At 35.3% G+C, this 19,100-nt stretch overlaps 1 protein-coding gene across 5 annotated transcripts in view; it reads right to left on the bottom strand.

Moving 5' to 3' along the window:
- KLHL13 (kelch like family member 13) overlaps positions 1 to 19,100 on the bottom strand; it is a 132,683-nt gene that overhangs the window by 48,165 nt on the left and 65,418 nt on the right. For 2 of the 5 annotated variants that reach the window (XM_087427529.1, XM_014796644.2), the window contains exon 2: positions 18,520 to 18,585. The exons of 1 other annotated variant lie outside the window; for it this stretch is intronic. In XM_087427529.1, the coding sequence (XP_087283655.1) occupies positions 18,520 to 18,585 (66 nt within the window). Of the gene's footprint in view, positions 1 to 7,972; positions 8,086 to 8,583; positions 8,968 to 18,519; positions 18,586 to 19,100 lie in introns of those variants that run through there. 2 more of the 5 variants (XM_087427530.1, XM_004442248.2) reach the window with 2 other exon arrangements.

Raw genomic sequence — 19,100 nt, 5'->3', positions numbered from 1 at the left:
CAAACAGCACTATATTTTTGAAACCAGAAAAACAAAAAAGTGAAAATAGAAGATGTTACAGAGCAAGTTGTAAAGGAAGAGCAAAGGTCCTTTAGAATTTGTAGAAATACCTGCAGTGAGAGACTTTAAAGTGAGAGGGGAGAAGAAGGAGAGAGTCGGGGCAGATGGATGGCGTAAACACTAGTTTAGGCCAGTTGCCCACGAATACTCAAATGAGCTTGCCACTCTGATCTATCATAATTTTTCATTCTCAAAATTTTAGTGTTCTAAAATACAGTATTCAAGCCTTTTAAATAAAAAACTCAATCAAGCCCCTACACCTTCCAGTCTAATCACATGAGTCCTTAAAAGTGGAGGAGGAAGGCAGAAGAGGGCATCAGAGAGAGATGGATGTGAAAAGGACTACTGCCATTGCTGGCATTTAAGATGGAGGAAGGGAGCCACAAGCCAAGGAACGCAGGCAGCCTCTAGAAGCTGAGATCAACCCTCAGCTTACAGCCAGCAAGAAGATGGAGACCTTGGTGGTCTTACAAAGGTAAAAAGTGAATTCTGTCAATGACCCACATGAGCAGGAAACGCATTCTCCCCTAGGGCCTCAGAGGCAAACACAGCCCTGCCGACACCTTGATTTTAGCCCAGTGAGACCCATACCTGACTTCTGACCTAAAAAACTCTAAGATAATAAATTTGTGACGTTTTAAGCCATTGGTTTGCAGTAATTTGTTATGGCAGCAATGGAAAACTAATACATGGAGTTTTCTTGAGTGCTTGCACACAATTAAGCAATGGGACAATAATGCCCACAGGAAAGTACTAAACATACCGACTGGGTAGTACCCTAGGAATGTGCTAAACAGAGCACAGCAGCTACAGCACTGTCAATGATGGCTAATTACCATGGGGAAAAAAGGTGGGTAGCCAATGAAGGTAGAATAGTGCTTCGAGAGAAATAGGAAACAATGAGGTTAATCCTGATATCATATCACCAAGTAAAGATAATTGCCCCAGTATTTTCCTACAACTTCACTACTTGACAGGACTGCAAGTAAAGCTCTCTAAAGTCTCCCTATACCACCACCCAATTCAAAAAAGCTTACCTCATCTGTCATACTTCTTGGTTCTTCAAATCCTAGTGAGATATTATCTAATAAATAGATGGCATGAAAGTAGCAAAAGTCTACAAAAACAAAAAGGCATTAGAGAAGTGAAGAGCTTTGAAATCAAGCAGATCTAAGTTTGAATTCTCACCTCACCTCTTACTTGCACTGTAACGTTGAGCAAGATAATTAACCTCCCTGAACCACTGTGCCCTTATGTGTAAAACAGGGAAAAGACTTACCCTTATAGAGTGTTCTGGAGGCAGCATGCAAGGTGCTTGGCACTTTTATAGTAGCACTCAATAAATTATATTATATTTAACTCTGCTAAACCAGGACAATTTTTTAAAAACTGCAAATAAATACGCTTCATATGAAGTTTACAATATCTGTTATACAAGCTAGATTCAAGTTTTAAGCTCCTAGAGTTCTGAAAGTTGTTTTTATTTGTATTTTTTTTTGTGGAAGGATAGGTTATTTCATTTCCCCATTGAACCATGTCATGAGAAGTATTCTCCAACAAGTTGGGCATGCTCTTGTCTTACCATACCATAAATGTGGCAAAATTGGGTAAAAACAACACATACCCTCATCATAGTACGTCATGCCAGTGAAAATGTTTTACCACAATTGGTAACACAATATAATTTTATTTTCCACTAAGATTACATCTTATAGACTAGGATCAAATTATTGCTGCTTGGAAGGTAAAATATGTACACACTTGTGCACTATACAGCACCTAAGCCCTCTCCAACTTAAAGGATGGCATTCTATTCTTCTTGTTTAAAAAGGTAACTATCAAGTTTAAACATAAATTGCACCATTTTCCATCCTATTGAATATGCACTTCATTTTTTTTACTTTTTTTTTAAACTGAGGTATAATTGACATACGACATTATGTTAGTTTCAGGTGTACAACATAATGATTCAATATTTGTATATACTGCAAACTGATGACCACAATAAAAATAGGCACTTTAAAATCTGCTGTCTCCAATTCATGTCTCCTCATTTAGCCCGGACACATTTTTCTTCTGTAGTGTTTTCATTGCCATTAAATCCATTATAAATACTGAAAGTACAGTAAACAAAAATGTTATTTAATCTGATTATCTGGGATCAGAATTTTCACAGCAGTAAAATAAATTAAGCAATTTAATTGTTTATGAATAAAGATAGGATGGAAGATAAAGAATAGACATTGTGAATGACTGAAAGTACTATATCCCCTAATACCCAGCAGAGTTATGCCTGGCACATAACAGGAAGTAACTTCTGAATATTATAAACCCAATATACAAGGTGATTGAAAAAGAACTGAGCACTTTCAAAAATGGATCAGCCAGTAACTTCTTTACATACCGATTCCCCAAGAATCTCACATTTATACCACCTCTTTCTCACAGTCTTGAGGAAATAAAGCAATACACCGTGGCTGCCATTTCAATTTAAAATATCATCATGCATAGCTTTTAATTCTTTACTCTTTAATCATAAGTAATAAAGTCATTTACACAAATACTTGCCTATCTCTTACTTCTTTCTTTTCCCTCCCCCTAACTTGGCCCTACTTAGGTCTCATCTAAATATTCTAAGTTTCAAGCAGAATGTCTGGAATCCTTAAAACTCTTAGTAACTCCAGACTTCCCATGATGGTATAAGATTTGCACTTCCGACTCTCTTCCCTCTGGGGCAAGTGTTTTGAGGGGTACTTGGAAGTAACACTCATTTAAGTATAAAAAATAACGAATCTAGATAAATTATTGACAAGTAAATTTCTTGGAAATATCTGAAAGCATCAGAAATACTAGCTTTCTGTCTTGCGAGTTTCTTGTGCGCAATACTCTTCAGTTACATTAAATGGTTTCAAGAGATCTTTTAAAAACACACATACAAAAGGCTATAAAACAAAACTTTAACTTCACTTGCACATGCCAGGCTTCCTCAGACTAAAAGATCTCAAGTAGCTAAAAGAATAAACGCTGACTAGGAGGAACAAGCAATCCAATCGTAAACCTCTGCAAAGTAAGTTTGTAAACTCTAAATTCACTATGGTCCAGTGTGAATCCTATGATTAAAAAATAATATAATACCAGGCTCTTAAAGACAAGCAGAACATCTGTAGAAAAGGAGAGCGGTGTCTTCTTCTAGTCAGACCACATAAGGAGCATTGTATTCAAATGTAGTATCCCGTACAAAGATTAACATAAAAAAACTATCCCCGTGAGGACAACCAGCAGAGTGAAAGGTCTAAAAACATGTCACATAAGTAATGGTTAAAAAAAGAGAAGATTTCCAGGCTTGTATGTAATAGAGAAAATAGATATTTTTCTATACAGCTCCATAAGGCCACACTAGGAACAGGAGATAAAAGGTCTGAGAAATGGATTTTGGTTAACGTTAAGCAAGAGCTGTCCACGAATGAAAGGTGCTGCCTTGGTGAGGTAGCGAGCTCTTTGTCACTGACAGTCATCAAGGAGGGCGTGCATCACCATTTTTCAGAGGTGTCACAGGAAGGATTCCTGCTTTAAAGAGGGTTTAGATTCCCTAAATGACCTCTAAGGTCACTTTTATCTCTATGGTTTTACATTAATAAGTGTCAAGCCAGCCCTTCTGGAAGCTCAGACAATGGAAATTCCCAAGGAACATGCCACAAAAGTTACATATTAACACTAAATTGCTCTTAGGTGTTATTTATGTTATTTCTCCACATAATATCATTAGACTAAGCGTATGTAGTAAAAACAAATTAAGCAGACACCAACAAAAGTTCATGTATATGGTAATTCTGAAATTATCTAACTAAATATATTCTTTTCTAATTTGAGATTATCAATTTTAGAAGTATTTTGCTAAATAAAAAAGATTTCTAAAACTACAAGGTTTTGTTTTATTCACTAAATTAGAAAAAAAGACAATCTTGGGGATAGAAAACATGTCAAATTTAGGAAATGCATGTTTTTATTTTGTCTATCCTTTGAATCACCCAGAAACAAGGAACATTTATATGGTATGCACAATCTTTTCTCAGGAAATCTGAATTTTAGATTCTGAATTTTAATGATGAAATGATAGAAAAACAATTGCTATAAAATACTGTGCTATTGATATTTAATATAAAATGTATTTTACATATTAAACAAAATCACTGTAAAGAGGAAGCTAACCGAATGCAAGGGCATTGGCTAAAAGAGCATAAGTCTAATTCACTAACATTGACTCTACGCCCATTGTTTTTAAGCTTGAGAAAGATAAAATTCTAAGGAAAACATCGCACAGTGTGTGTCCTGCTAGGATTCACTGTTATGTTGCACTGGTTAATTCTTACCTATTGTTTTCCTCCTTATTGCCACACCATTATTATCAAAAGTTACTGCTTGTGAAGAAAAGATAAAAGGATCGCTAATGCTAATCCTGTTCTCTTTCAGTGGGTCCTTAGAATCTAACAATACATTACCCCTATAACATTAGCCTGAAGGAACCATTTGCTGTTTTAAAACAATGAATACCAAAACAACAGAAAACCACTTAGATGTGACTGCCCTTTCAGCTTTATTAATTTAGGCAAAGTGACAGGTTAATTTACGTGGTTCACACCTGTCAGGAGCAGAGTCTTGACTAATTCAGTTTACAGTGACCAGGAGATCCTCCCTCAGGCTAAGGTTGAACTTCAACCTACTGTTGAGCAGAGTGTAACACAAACACATCACTCAGATTTCTATCAAGACAGTCCCTTCAGAATTCCACGTGGATGGCACACCACCTTGCAAGTGTTCAAAACTGAAGCTGAAGGAAGACTATATCTACCCAAGAAAGACTAAGTATTAGGGAATCAAGCTATCTAGAGGCCAAGGAGTATTTTCCTAAATCTTTTGTCTTGAAGATGCTCCCCTCTTCCCGAACCATATTACAGCACAATTTGAAAAGCACTTTATGCTATATAAGAAACTATTTTCCTAAATATCGTCATAAACATTGTTTTTATCATCAGTAAGTCTTGAAAATATGGAGAGGTTTCAACTCTCATTTAAGTTCTAAACAAGCAGAAAAAAGGAAACCTGGACTTGAAATCCACAAGGAAAGAAATAGCCTTTCTGTTCAGCGTTTGCAGTAAGTAAAACGTTCTCTATTGTAGCTTGCACTAGCGTAGCAGCACTGCCCTATCGACAGCATCAATGGAAGAGCTCCAGCCAAGCAGCACCTACACCGAGTTTAGAAAGAGACCGGAAGGAGCTTTTATATTTTTTCCATACTTGCTCAATTACTACAACACATTCTTACTACAACTAAAAATATTTTACATTGAAATTTCAGTCTTTGAAAAAAGTACCCAAGTCTCCAATGAAAACCACGTAATGCGTATTTGACAAATCACAGTAAATAATGATAAAATATTACAAACCAATACTGATGCTACACAAGCAAACGTACAAAAAGATGCTTACATTAACTGTGAAGAATTCTATATTCAAGATAATATTTTAAAAGTTTATATATAATTTTACAGGTAAATTCTAAAATATCACAATTTATCAGAGTCAGAATTTAACTATTCCATTTCAATGCAAAGACTTTAGACCCAAAAGACACAAATAACCATTTAAACTATGTGTGCCAGCCAAACTATTGTGAGAGCAAATATAACGTTACTTGACCCAGTATTCAAACTTAGTCATTATAATCTTTGAGAGTGAAAATTATGCCAAACTTAAGTATCATTTCGTGTGTAGAAGTGCTGTGGAATATAAGAAGCACTGATGAGAACAACATGTTAAACATGATATTTTTATTTCTGGCCACGTAAGGCAATGACTCTAATTTAAAACAGTCAAAAACTAAATAATTTATTTAAAAACCTGATTTCAACTCCCCAAGCTAGTCTTTTCCCATATTTAACATATTTTCTGTGTATATTTACATAATATGCTTATAAAGAAAAATAGGTTCAGGCCAATTTAATAATATAGACTATCACAATGTCAAAATAGTCGAGCCTAACCCTAGCTCTTCAAATATATTTTTCCATTCTACCTATGTTTACAACCAATAATCAACGTCAACATGCAAGATCTGTGATATTTTCAAGCTTCTACCATCTAAATCAATTCACTCTTATCATCAGGTCAAAAAGGTGAGTCCTTAAAAGGAAGAAAATGATTCATTAAAGATGCTGTATTGAGCTGTATCTGAGCTTGCGGGCAGTATGAATTAATAAAATATAAGTATTTTTTTTTAACCATCTCTAAAAATTGGCAAACCAGCTGCAAGAGGAGCTGCAATTTGGGTCTTTTGGACAGTAAAATGTAGTAGGAATACCAGAATCATTAGTAACCATTATTAATTGTAACCTACTGATTTTAGTTTGGGGTATGTATGTTTTGTTTTGTTTTGACCATAAAGTTGCTTTTGGTAAATCTTTGGTCATTTCTCACCAGCCAAGATTCATAAAGTCAACAGGCACATCTTATTTTCTCAAATTATTTGAAGGAGCTCCATTAACTTGTCACCTCCACTAACTCATCATCTCCATTAATTTGTGCTTTTGACAAACACACCTTTTGAGAACCAAATATAGCTGATCTTTTTTTCTTTTTTACAAATATAACTCAAATTTTTAACTTTGTAGGAAAAGCGTTTAACACCCAAACAGATAATATAACCTGAAGCATCTCTAAGAAAGAACATAAAAAATAATCTGAAAATGAAATGATGACAGGATTTAACTCTGAAATGTCCTCATTTTTCAGTGCTTTCCAGGGAATCATTTCTTTTGGACTGAGAACACAAGCACACTTCCTCAGCAGCTGAAAGCCTTTCAAAGAACCAGATAGCTACCACTGTGCATCTGAACCTCATATAAAACACAAACCAAGTAATAAAATGGCAACTCACCAGATTTCTAAACACACAATTAACCTAAATCAGGAAGAATTTTCCACATTTTTCCTACTGAAAAATATTTTAAAGGTAACACTCATAGTTAAGACAGACTTTTACTCAAAAGCTTTTCTCATACTAATATTAAAAAAAAAATCCAGCTTTCTCTCACTCCTTCCTCCACCAAAAAAAGGATCACAGACAATACTTTAAAAGAATATTTTATTAGATTTCTTGGATTTTGTTTTTAAAGCAATACTTTGCAAATTTAAAAAATAAGATTTTCAAGAATTCTACAAAGACTTCCCAATATATTCCAGTATATATTTACTTAAAATAAATTTCTAAAATAGACATTTGTATAACACATTTTTCCACTCCATGTATATAAATAACCATTCATGGCATTATAATTTGCACAAATTTGAACTTACACTGCAGAACTTGAATTATAAAACTGGGAAAGATATAATATCAAATTTATTAATATTCACACACAACTCAAGTATAAAAGTCTTGATTGAAAGACTCATTTTCTGATCAATGTGTTAACTCTGAATGTTTCAAGTTCATCAAAAAATTACAGAAAGCATTTCATATTTAACAAAACACCAGTATCAATCATCAGCAGTTTTTTGTGCTGTTACACAAAAGAAGTCATCTTAAGTATTTCAGATACACAAAAATTCAAAAAAATCCAACCAATGTGAAAGATTAAAGTTTATCCTTATGTAATTCCTTAGTATACCTTTAGACTTTCATATTAATAAGCAGATTACCATTAAACACTTTAAATGAAAATAAACATAAACTCCTAGGAAAACAAAACAATTCTAAAATGTGGGCATGCCAATATCTTTAAATGTAAGCAAGCTGGAGGTTTTTAATCTTGTGGGTTTTTAGATGTTGCTGTTTGGGGTTTTTCCCCCCTTTTGCCACAACGTTGATTCATGAATGAAATCCCACTTTAATATCCTATTTTCTCTCACTTACATGTATGCTGGAGAAAGTGGAGTTGACCTGGATGTTTTAAGCACAGGAACTGGGAATTTCCAGATAGCAGGAGAGCTCGTTTTCCATTTCAATGGCATGTTGTCACCACGGTACTACAATAACAGTAAACAGCGTTTCCATAACAGACTACCAACTAGGACTTCCATTCCACACTGTACTGACACAGCAGTGGCTGCCGCGGAGAACAAGCAAACGATTCTGCCAGTGCCCTTAAACCGATGCTTCCAATCTGTAAAATAGGGCTGCAAGGTACCTCCTTTAAATCCTCCTGTCCCCTAAAGCAATATGATGATTCTATCATTCTAACTCAACAATAGTGCCACCTCGTTAGGAAAGCATTGACTGCAGTATATTTTTTTTTTAAGACTGCACTGTGTATACATACCACACAATGCAGCTTTATTTAATAAAAGCAGCTAGGGTTTTGGCTTTTTTGGTATTGTTTTAAGCTTGCATTGCCATTGTTCTACCTTAACAGGGATACTGCAGCACTGTACTATATTCTGCACCTATTAACCTGATTTCTGACCAATAGCAGCAGAAAAAAAAAAAAAAATAGACGGGTTTCATATGAAAATGAAACAACATACCTACTCAGAATACACTTGTCATCCTCTGAACATTCTTCTTTTGAGCTGCAACAATACAAATGGGATATAAACCTCAGCATAGCCTTAGGCCACAGCTAATAGAGATCAGTGACTAAATTCGGCAGCCTGTTTTCCTTCTGTGCAAGCTCTGGCCACACAATACAAGAATGCCATTATGGGAAAAACCCGGTTAAAAAATGCCAGTCTCTCTGTTTTCCAGTTAGAAGAAGGCAAAATGTAAGAACAAATGTAAATTGCTGCAGAACTCTGCACGCTCTTCTAGTAGCTTCTGATTCAAGCTGCTCTCCTTTCCCTATTCTTATTTCCAAGCCGGGATGAGCAAAATCTCATACAATTACAACATGCTGTGGTAACACGAATATCACTCTGTCTTCTGCAGCAGAGAAGTACAGAGTAGCGTGCTCTTAACAGCAGTCCTGGGAGGGACGCTATCAACAATCTAATTCAATGCTGCCCTCCCCTTCTTCTTTCCCCCTTCCCCCTCCCGTTCACCCCCCTACCGCCTCCCCCCGCCCCCAAACAGCTCACAAATTGCCTAAAGGAGAGACCAATGCTGCTGGCCAAGCAGGTGTCCAGCAGCGACCATTCCCCAGCTGAGCAGCAGCTCCGGTAACCTCGAGGGGTTAGTGACTGACAAGGAGGTTCAAAAATTAAAGCTGCTGTCAAAGGCAGCTTGAGGTATTTCATGAAGGCAACTGCAAATATAGGTTTCATCTATATCGTTTTAAAATACTGCCAGCAAATAGCGTCCTAAGTGCCCAGAAAGTGACTAGGTATTTTAAGTTTCTGTTTAAACCACCAAACTCACAAATTTTCTACGCAATTCTAAGAAGTAAAAATAGGATAAAACTGGTTTCATGCTGAACTCTTTATTTACAGGCTGAAGAATTTTCCTTCTGATGTAGGCAAGTTGTCATCACTAAATATCTACCTTCATAGCACCCTTCCAAATTCTACCTAAAAACAGAATTATCCATCTTCATCAATGCAAGCTTTGTAAAGGCAGACCGCCATTGACATGAAAGCCACCACCTTTTTAAAAACTCACTGCGGTGACAAAGAGCTCATATTTACTTTCAAGTTTTTATCCAAACAATAAACTTGTGCTTCCAACATAAGTAGTTGGCTTTCATACACTCTTTCCGAGTTATTCCTAGTTTTAAAAAGATTGAGATTTAGTCCCTTAAGAGTCTTTCTCATTTGTATTCAAAAAGCACAGATAAGTGTTTCTGTAGAAAGAAACTACTTTCAAAAATTACAAAATATATAATTTAATATACCAGAAATACAGTGTGAAATCAGTTAAGGTAATCATAAGTACCATCCTTTAAGATACACATCAATATTCAAGCAAAAAGTATTTCCCTATGAAACCCAAACACATAGATATATACGGTATATACATACACACATACATACATATATGGAGAGAGAGAAAGCTTATTTTGAAACACTGACCAGGAATGCATAAACTTTATTAAATATTAAATAGATGTCATCCATCACTACCTCACAAATAATTTTTATTCAATCTATCATGCACAAATACTGCCTCCCCAAAACACAGTCAAGCAACTTAAAGGGTTAAGTTATATTTCTAACTCTTTTTAGTACCTACACGCAAAACTGTCTCATGAAAATCTTCAGAGGAATTAGAGAAAGGAGTATTTATCAATACCTTAGCGGCCAAAATATATTTAAAATGTTGAAAAAAAAGTGTCACTAATACAAATAAACCATAGTCAATATTTTACATTAGAAGGCTTTGAGTAATAATTCTTAATAGTTATGCAGCAAAAAGGTCCCAGGTACAATCAGCGGTGGCAACTTGTTGGAAACCCCAAGGAAGGAAACACACACACACACACACACACACACACACACACTCAACAAGCAAGTTTGGAATGTTCTATTCCAAAAATCTGACGTATTCTCAAACATTTAAAAATATAAAACATAAAACGGTTACAAATTAGCTATATGTAGCAAGGAGATGATGTTTTAGAAAGGAAATCCAATCACTTTCCAGCTTATGAAAATATTACAAAGCAGTAATTGCAAATGTAACTTCTCCTTCTGAGAACAAAGACCCCAAAACCTATGTAAAAACATGGTGGTGAAGTGTTTCAAGCAGTTTATCTATCAAGACTACTCAACATTTATGAGTGGGAAATAGGGCGAATGTAGTTTTCCAAATTTCCAAGAGGGTAACCCGCACAAAAAGGTGAAGATCGCTTTATTGCAAAGGTTCTCAAGTTATTATTCTTTCTATGAACAATTGACTGAATCAGAAAACCAACATATTCTTTGTCTAACCTTATTAGGTTCCAAAGAAATCAACCAATACCACCAAATCATCTATGTCAATTTTCAGTCTAGATGTTTCTCAGACATAATGTTTAGAGCCTGTTTTTGTGGCACTCCAACAATTGTAGTATTTGTTCAAAGTGAAAAGAAAATAAGACTGCTTTCCTCCACCCCACCCTCAGCACTCTTAAAGACCCCAAAACCCTAAAAGCATTATATCTGATGATGAACATTTACTCATATTCAGTTCTTTTGCTTTAATAAATTGCTAGGAGTCATTTGTAATTATCTCTCGTGAGCAAACTAATATGCCAAAGGCTTTAAAAATAATTCCTTTAAGTAAAAATATAGTCCATGAAATATACTTTACACTATTAATTTGCTTAACAACACCATTCCTCATACATCGTTTAGAAATAAACTTCAGCCAGGTAAAATCACCCCAATTCAAAATTAGCAGAGTCCAAATTAATCAGATTTTACTACCCTGACGGCAACTCCAGTAGCAACTATAGAGTGTAATTACCGTTACATTCCGGAACTAAAAATGTTCTCACCTACTGAGTGAAAGGAAGAAAATGATTAAACAGTATTTTAAATATAATTTTATGCAGGCTTAGTGTCCCACTACTTTAATATTTAGACTGCGAAATGTCAAAAACCCTCGTTCACATCATGGGAAACACTGATTTCATTTATAGAACACTTGGTTTCTATTACGGACAACTGCATAAAATAGGAATAGAAAGACAACATACACAAAAGCTCTTCAAAGCATTTTATGAACATTAACTAATCACTTAAAAATACCTGTGAAACGCATATTTCAGAGATGTAATAAACAAAGGACAATGCTGGGACTTGGCCAAGGCCACAAAAAGAGACATTCTTTGGCCAAATCTTACAACAAAGAATTCCCTGGCTCCAAATGTAGAAAGAGAAGGTTTTTATAAGTTTTAGAACTCTTACAAATCATCTTGCTCATCAGTACCCTCATTGTATAGATAAAAAAACTAAAGCCCAGAGAAGTTAACTTGCCCGATGTCACTCTGTTAGCTAGCAGCAGAACTGGAACTAGAAACCAAGCTTCCATCTCCCAGTCCAGGATTCCTGCTCCAGAATCCCTACTGTACCCCCTTCTCGAAGAGACCATTCCATAAGACATGTGTTTCTATTGTATGAAGTGAACCACATTCTATAAATATCTCAACGTATTCTCAAAAAACAAGAACTACAAAGAGCTATTTACTCCTCCAATTATATGTACACTCAAAGACAGAAGTGGGAAACAACAAAAGTACAAAAGTGTGCAGAAAGACCATTCCCAAAATCTTAATTCCAGAAGGTATTTAAGAATCATCAGGGAGAAAAAGGTAAGTAAAATTAAGCCAGTCATAGTATGAGAGAAAACTGAAATATACAGCTAAGAGTCTAATTTTTTCTCAATGTAAATGTTTCTAAATAACTTTACAGGAAAATTTAACTTGCTGACTGACTGCTACAGTTTGTCTCCAGTACCACCACCTTGCTAAATGAATTTAGCGAATATGACCTCTCTCTCCAACTTTACCTGATATTCCCTAAGAACTGACCTACCTTTTTCTTGCAACTTCTGGTTAATCCTGGGGTAGAAACAACTCAAGACTAATAGCATTAACTACAGTTTGTGTGAGCAGGCACTGTGTGATCTTCTCTTCAGTCCTGACAATGTCTCTTCAGACTAATCTGGGATATCCATGTTATTCGTGTTGCTCAGACAAGACTGTAGATCATGCCAAATTGTGCACTCTGTTTATGTTCTACCAATCAGTAAAAGTACTTGGATGGCAACCAAGTAGGGGTGTTAAACCCTTTAAAGCACACAAAAAATTCACTTCTGGACAACAGAGCAAAATTCTTACTACATTCAGGACTTCTTATTATAGGAAATAGAACTTTTCACACGAGTGATTATATATACTTGTGTGTATCTCCTTTATTTGTTTCAAGAAATTGAATATCAAATACATTAAAAATTTCTCACTAGATACTCAGACATGTAGCCTTGCTAAGATCAAAATGGAAAACTCCAGATGTTTCTCAAAGACGACTACGTTGAAAAGTCATCATTTCATCTTTTATAAGCAACTTCTCACATGTCAATTTCCTTAACAGAACTGTGTGGATCCTTATAGTCCCACAAAGGAGTTACATAAACTATTGTAACTATCACTACGCCTTGGATTACTATAGTACCTATCTCCTTCACAATACAAACATGTAGAAAAACACAGTTGTTGTACAGGGACATGCTCATGCCCATGCATGTGTATATGCACAGAGAATTCCTCATGCCATAATGGCATAAGTAATGTGAAGGGAAATACTCTTCCCATCTTTAGCATTTCTGAAGGAAAAGAAGGGTACTAAGTTTTGTAGGGTTCTTTTGGTGGGGGGTGGTAGTTATAGAACAACAATATGTATGCTGATATACAGGAAACAACACAAAGGGGACCAAAGGAGAAAACAGTAAGGGCGAGGAAGGTAATGACTGGCTGGAAGGAGAATGGAAAGCCAGAATGGTAGTAGTTCCTGTTATTTATGTAGCACCTTTACAATTGGGGGTCAGATGAATGAGATTATGAGGCTAAGATAGGAGTTGGGGTAGGAGGGCTAAACTACTGAGGAATTGAGCAAATAATTAGAAAGATCCAGTTGTCGGGGACCCAATGACCCACAGATTCTGACTACCCTTACTCTCTTCCTACAGCTGATAAAAGGATTAGCAATGAATGGGAAATACAGAAGTTCTTGCCCTCCCTTATTCCGTTTGTTTTCTGTAGTATCTATATTCTTTACGGGTTTTTTGGGCTATTTTTGAGTGTTTCATTCATATATGATTCCGAAATCCATATGCCCAAGTAAGTCTTTATACATGTGACATGCATAAACTAAACTAATTCTTAAGTATTCTCATCTTTTAAAAAATGCCGTAAACTCCAAACAAAGGTGTTTGTATTGTGCTGGGAGTGGTGGTGGTGGAAATCAATGAATTTTAAATATATACTATTTACATACATGATTTTCAATTACCATTTTTAAGTTGTTTGAAAAAAACAATTTAGAGAGACAGTTTATCATCATCAAAGAGGGATAATGTATCCAGTGCTCCAGTAAAGAGGCTATGCTGTTACCACACCCTGTGCTCCAGCCATGCTACTTCTTCTGCCTGAGATGCCGTCCCCAAATTCCTGCTCTTCCTTCAGGAAGACATTCCTGAATCTTTGTATCCTCCTAATCCAGCACTGTCCTGGCACATTGGAAAGCACTCAATAAGTATTTGTTGAGTAAATTGAAACAGAAGTTTATAAGCAGAGGGGTGCTTAAATAAGAACTGTGTATTGAAGCCAGGATATATCCTGGATGGTTTTTAAAATGCTGTTATTGATTCTGGTATTACTAAAGGCAGAGTTCAGATAAAAGGAATATTCATCTGTTAATTTGATAATTTCAGGCTATAAAGTTCTTAAAATGAAAAAAATTGAACATACACATTATCTTGTTAAAAATAAGTATATGTTGAAGAGAATCACCCAGGAGACATGCTTTTTTAAACAAAATAAATGCATTACTTATAGTAATGATGGAATGCTCTAACAAAAAAATCTCTGCCCTAACCTCAAATAATGATAATTTATCTGTTTAGTCATCTCCCAGCAACTTCTTAAGTATCACCTTAAATTACTTTGGGTAAATAAAATAACCAAACCATTGTTAGATTTTCTGATGTGTTTGTACATTAAACCTGCAAACTTATCAAAATAAAAAGCCATTTAAAATGTACAGTGTTACTGAAAGAAAAGTTATGAATATGCCTCTACTGATTAAAAAATATATTCATATAAAGCTTTTCAAATGGTTTCACTACTTTGTTTTAATTTTGGTGGTATCAAATATAAAAGCAAAACTACAAAAGTTGCATGAAGATAATGTACTAAGCAATATTACAATCTTAATTTTTGTAAATCCTGAACTATTTTGATAAGAATAAATAATCTCTAATAATGTTTACCTATGATGGTTGAAAAACTTTTCAACAATAAGCACATCACATATCCAATCTCAAAAGGCTTGCCAGTTAAAGAAAGTCAACGTTTGCTATATTCTACATTCTTTCAGAAATACCTATAGTTTCCTAAAAATATGAGTTACTGAATGACTTTTGGAATAATATATTGACATTTTCTTCAACATTCCAATTAAAATGAAGGAAATAATGCTACTATCTTGAAAAAATTATATTTATCTTCTTATCCAAAGAGTTATTACATATAACATACACATGTACACCATGTTCTAGCCAAAAATGAGATCTAGAAGATTACCTAGTTGTCCCATCTCTTCCTACCCCTGAGCAGCTGTAAATCTTGGTGATAAATACTTATAGAGTAATAACAATAATGTTTTGCTAACCAGAAGCAAACACTTTCATGGAAAGCTAACTGTAATGACTCATTAAGATTAATATAACACTACTTAAATTTTCCATGAAAAAGGGCCCTTTACGTTCACTTGCTTTAATTTTGTTTTTACCATTTCCCAGGTCTAATCATTAAAACTTTAAATTTCCTACACATTTATCTATAGAAACTATTGTTGACTAAAAATAAGAAGTTTTAACCATATAATGAATGAGAATATCTTAAACTCCAAAAAAAGACTCAACTTCAGACTGGAACCTCATGACCCACTACCATAACATGTGGTCCAACGGTTTTCTTAAAGAAGTAGTTGACAGTCATGGTATTTGCCGACTATGGTGGTATCCAAGAGACAGCAACCAGTTCAATACCTCTATTTTCATGACTATTTTGAGATCCTTATCATTTTCTAATTTAGAATTCTTCTCTTCGGTGATTTTAAGTTCTAAAGATTTTTCCTAAAAAGGGGGGGGGGGGGCGGATATAGAAACAGTTATCCTGAAAGATGCCAAATATGTGGTGGTAAGTCTAAATTACAGAAGCTAGGCAAAAAGTGTGCAATTTAAAATGCTATGCCTGAAAAACATATTTAGCAATTCAATGAAAATCCTATGATGTAAGACATCATTAACTCAGGTTATAAAAAGTGTTCATGTGTTAAGAACTAACCAAAGTATTGTTTTAGAGTTATGTGTAACTTCATTACTTGGATGCAACGGTTGTCCAATGGGGGAAAATCCTCTCCTTTCCTTTATCTCATGTTCTATTACTAACTAAAGTAAATGCAATTTTGATGTGAGGGAATAAAAAACAGAATTCATCTTCTAGGTTGAGCCTAGGTTTTAGCTGGATGCAATTTAAATTTGGATTTCCTGACTGCCTTTCTAAGTCTGTCTACTTGAACTAGTAAGTTCAGAACCACTTTATGTCTTCAAAATCAAATATGTTTTAAATAATTAGTTATTTCTCATGGAATTCTGAAGCTATAACACTTGAGTAAAACATATCTTCCCTTTAGCTAGCATATATTTATTCATTAATTCCTTATTCACCTTGATCTAAGTCAGAGACACGGTTGAGAATTTTTATGAATCTTCCACTACAGAGTTGGGCCATCTTGTTTAAATTCCCATGATACTGTTAAGTCCGTAAATAAAAATATATATGTTTAGGGATTTTCAGAATTACCAATTTTTGTGATTCAGATTTGTAAAGCACAGAACAACTTGTAATCCAAAAAGAGCAAAGAGGCCGAAAGATCAAGCTTAAACTGATACTCTAAACTGGGAACAAGCATTAACAAGTTGATTAATTAAGACCACGCTTTCACATTTGCCAACTAAAATGCATTTCTTTAAACTGAGGCTTCTTTAGTATATTAGCCATTACTGACAGTGTAATATAGACTCCTTGAACTTCACAAATTCCAAAATCAATCAACTCACTATGTCTAGCCCAAAACCTGTAGAGAAGATGTGCATGCTGAATTAGTCCAATCATCGATAAGTACTGAGAACTTATGACTTTGCTAGATGTTACAAGTATACAAAAGAACACATGTTCCCTGACCACAAATCTCTTACAATCTAATCAGCTAGACTGCATATTCACATATGAAACATGAGTGAGCATAAACAGATTGCTACAGAAAGCCTTAACTATCCAGAACCCTAGTTTTTTAGCCAGTTTTTTAAAATTAACTTAAATATAAAACAACTGGGATAGGTTAACTCTTAAAATATCAAAAACTCACTTATTTTTTACCATTTGGTGGCAATCTTTCTGCCCTTTACTTTCTTCAAGTCTAAAATGAACAGAAGCCTATTTAAAACACCTCCTAGTCACCATAATGCACTGATATGCTTCAGATGGAGATACAGCAATGCGTGCAAGTAATATCTGTGATTCCTCACCCTTGCTTGACTCCCGCCCTCACATGCTTTGACAAAGACCATGGATGCTACTGAGAGAAAAGTGGCACCTTTCTTTACATTCCAATACATATACCAAGAGAAAAGTCCAATACCTGGAAAGCAGATGCTCTCAAACTTTAGTATGCGTAAGAGTCATCTAGGGTGAATATTTAAAATGTAGAAGTCTAGAGATAGGGCCCAGTACTTTGCATTTTAAACAAGTACTCCAGCTGATTTTCATGCCTAGTCTACTAAACTTGAAGAAACACTGCTTTAAAGTCAAGGTTGATAACCCCCACTCAAGATAACCCCAGCTATAGTGAGATTCTTTTTCTCTCTCAGCTCCTGGCCTTCCTCAGCAAATCAGCGCTGGCTGCTCACCACTAGTTGTCAATCCGCACTGTCCAGGGCCATTATCTTGCCCTCCCACACTCCAGATCCTTCCAGGTCTGGGAGAGTCTGAAAGCAAGGTCTCCAGCTGGCTGACAGATAGGCAAAGAGGCAGACCAAGAGACACGTGCAAAGCGGGAAATTTCGAAGTACAGCAATTAGGAAACAAACGTGTTATAAATTATATTGATTGTGCAATACAGAGTAAAGTTAAAAGCTTGTTTTGAACTTTTTCAATGAGGAAGGATGTAGAAGAGGACAGAGCTAGGCACCTGTGGTCTGACTGCAGCTCTGCTACTACTTTGTGACCTCCGGTGTTATCTACCCTCATCTCTAAAATCGGGAAGATGTTGGGCCGGCCCTGTGGCTTGGTGGTTAAGTGCGCGCGCTGCGATGCTGGTGGCCCGGGTTCGGATCCCGGGTGCGCATCGAGGCACCACTTCTCCGTCCATCCTGAGGCCGAGTCCCGCATACAGCAACTAGAAGGATGTGCAGCTACGACATACAACTATCCACTGGGGCTTTGGGGGGAAAAAATAAAATAAATAAAATCTTTAAAATCGGGAAGATGCCACTTTCCTTGCCAGACTCACAGCAATGTTATGAAAACCAACTGAACCTGTGTTTGTGAAAGCACATTGGAAAATATAAAGCACAATACAATGACATGTGCTGTTTTCTTAATGGAAAAATTTATCATTTTTTGTCTTAATAAACACAGTACCCTAGATGTTATTGAAAGTTTCCTTGATGACTGAATGTCTTCTAGTATCTCAGGGTCTTTTTTATGAAAATAAATTCTCATTGACAAAAAGGTACAGGAAAATGCAGACCCTTGGACATACCCTGAAGTTGATTTTTTGAATATATCCTTGAAATCGGCTTGTTTTAAAGACAATTGCCTCCGTCTCCTGAAAGTGGAGTGCAAAAAAAAATCTGGTTAATTGTGACTTTACTGTATTCAGTTCAAATTTTTCAAAGCAATCTCTGCAAATATTTTAGCTGTAAATTAATAAACCATATTTATAAATCCTGAACAGTTAAGACCACACGGAACAATTTTTAAATGTGTAAATTAACTTTAAAAAAAATTAACTAGAAAGCCATAAGATTCTATTTGTTTTTAGAAGCTCTCTTAATGTTTCAGAAAGTCTGGAATAAAGATTGACGTAAAATACATTTATTGGCAGCTGATCTAAAAGACTAAACTAGCCAAATTTGGACACAAGGAAACACTTTTCCAGTAAATATATACGTGGCCTTGGAATGCTTTGTCATTTTCTAGTTTTGTAAGCCTAAAGTTCAATTCTTTGCTGATATACTATTTTGCCATAAAAACCTGAAAGCAAATAACACACATTACAAGCTTTCAGGGAACAGATGGCTAATGTTCTTCTGGGTTCATTGACTACCAATTTTCTTATTT

Source organism: Ceratotherium simum, chromosome X, assembly GCF_057802395.1.
Source record: "Ceratotherium simum simum isolate JZ-2026a chromosome X, ASM5780239v1, whole genome shotgun sequence".
NCBI lineage: Eukaryota > Metazoa > Chordata > Mammalia > Perissodactyla > Rhinocerotidae > Ceratotherium > Ceratotherium simum.
The sequence above is the reverse complement of the archived record's forward strand: the minus strand, read 5'-3'. Positions and strand labels throughout refer to the sequence as shown.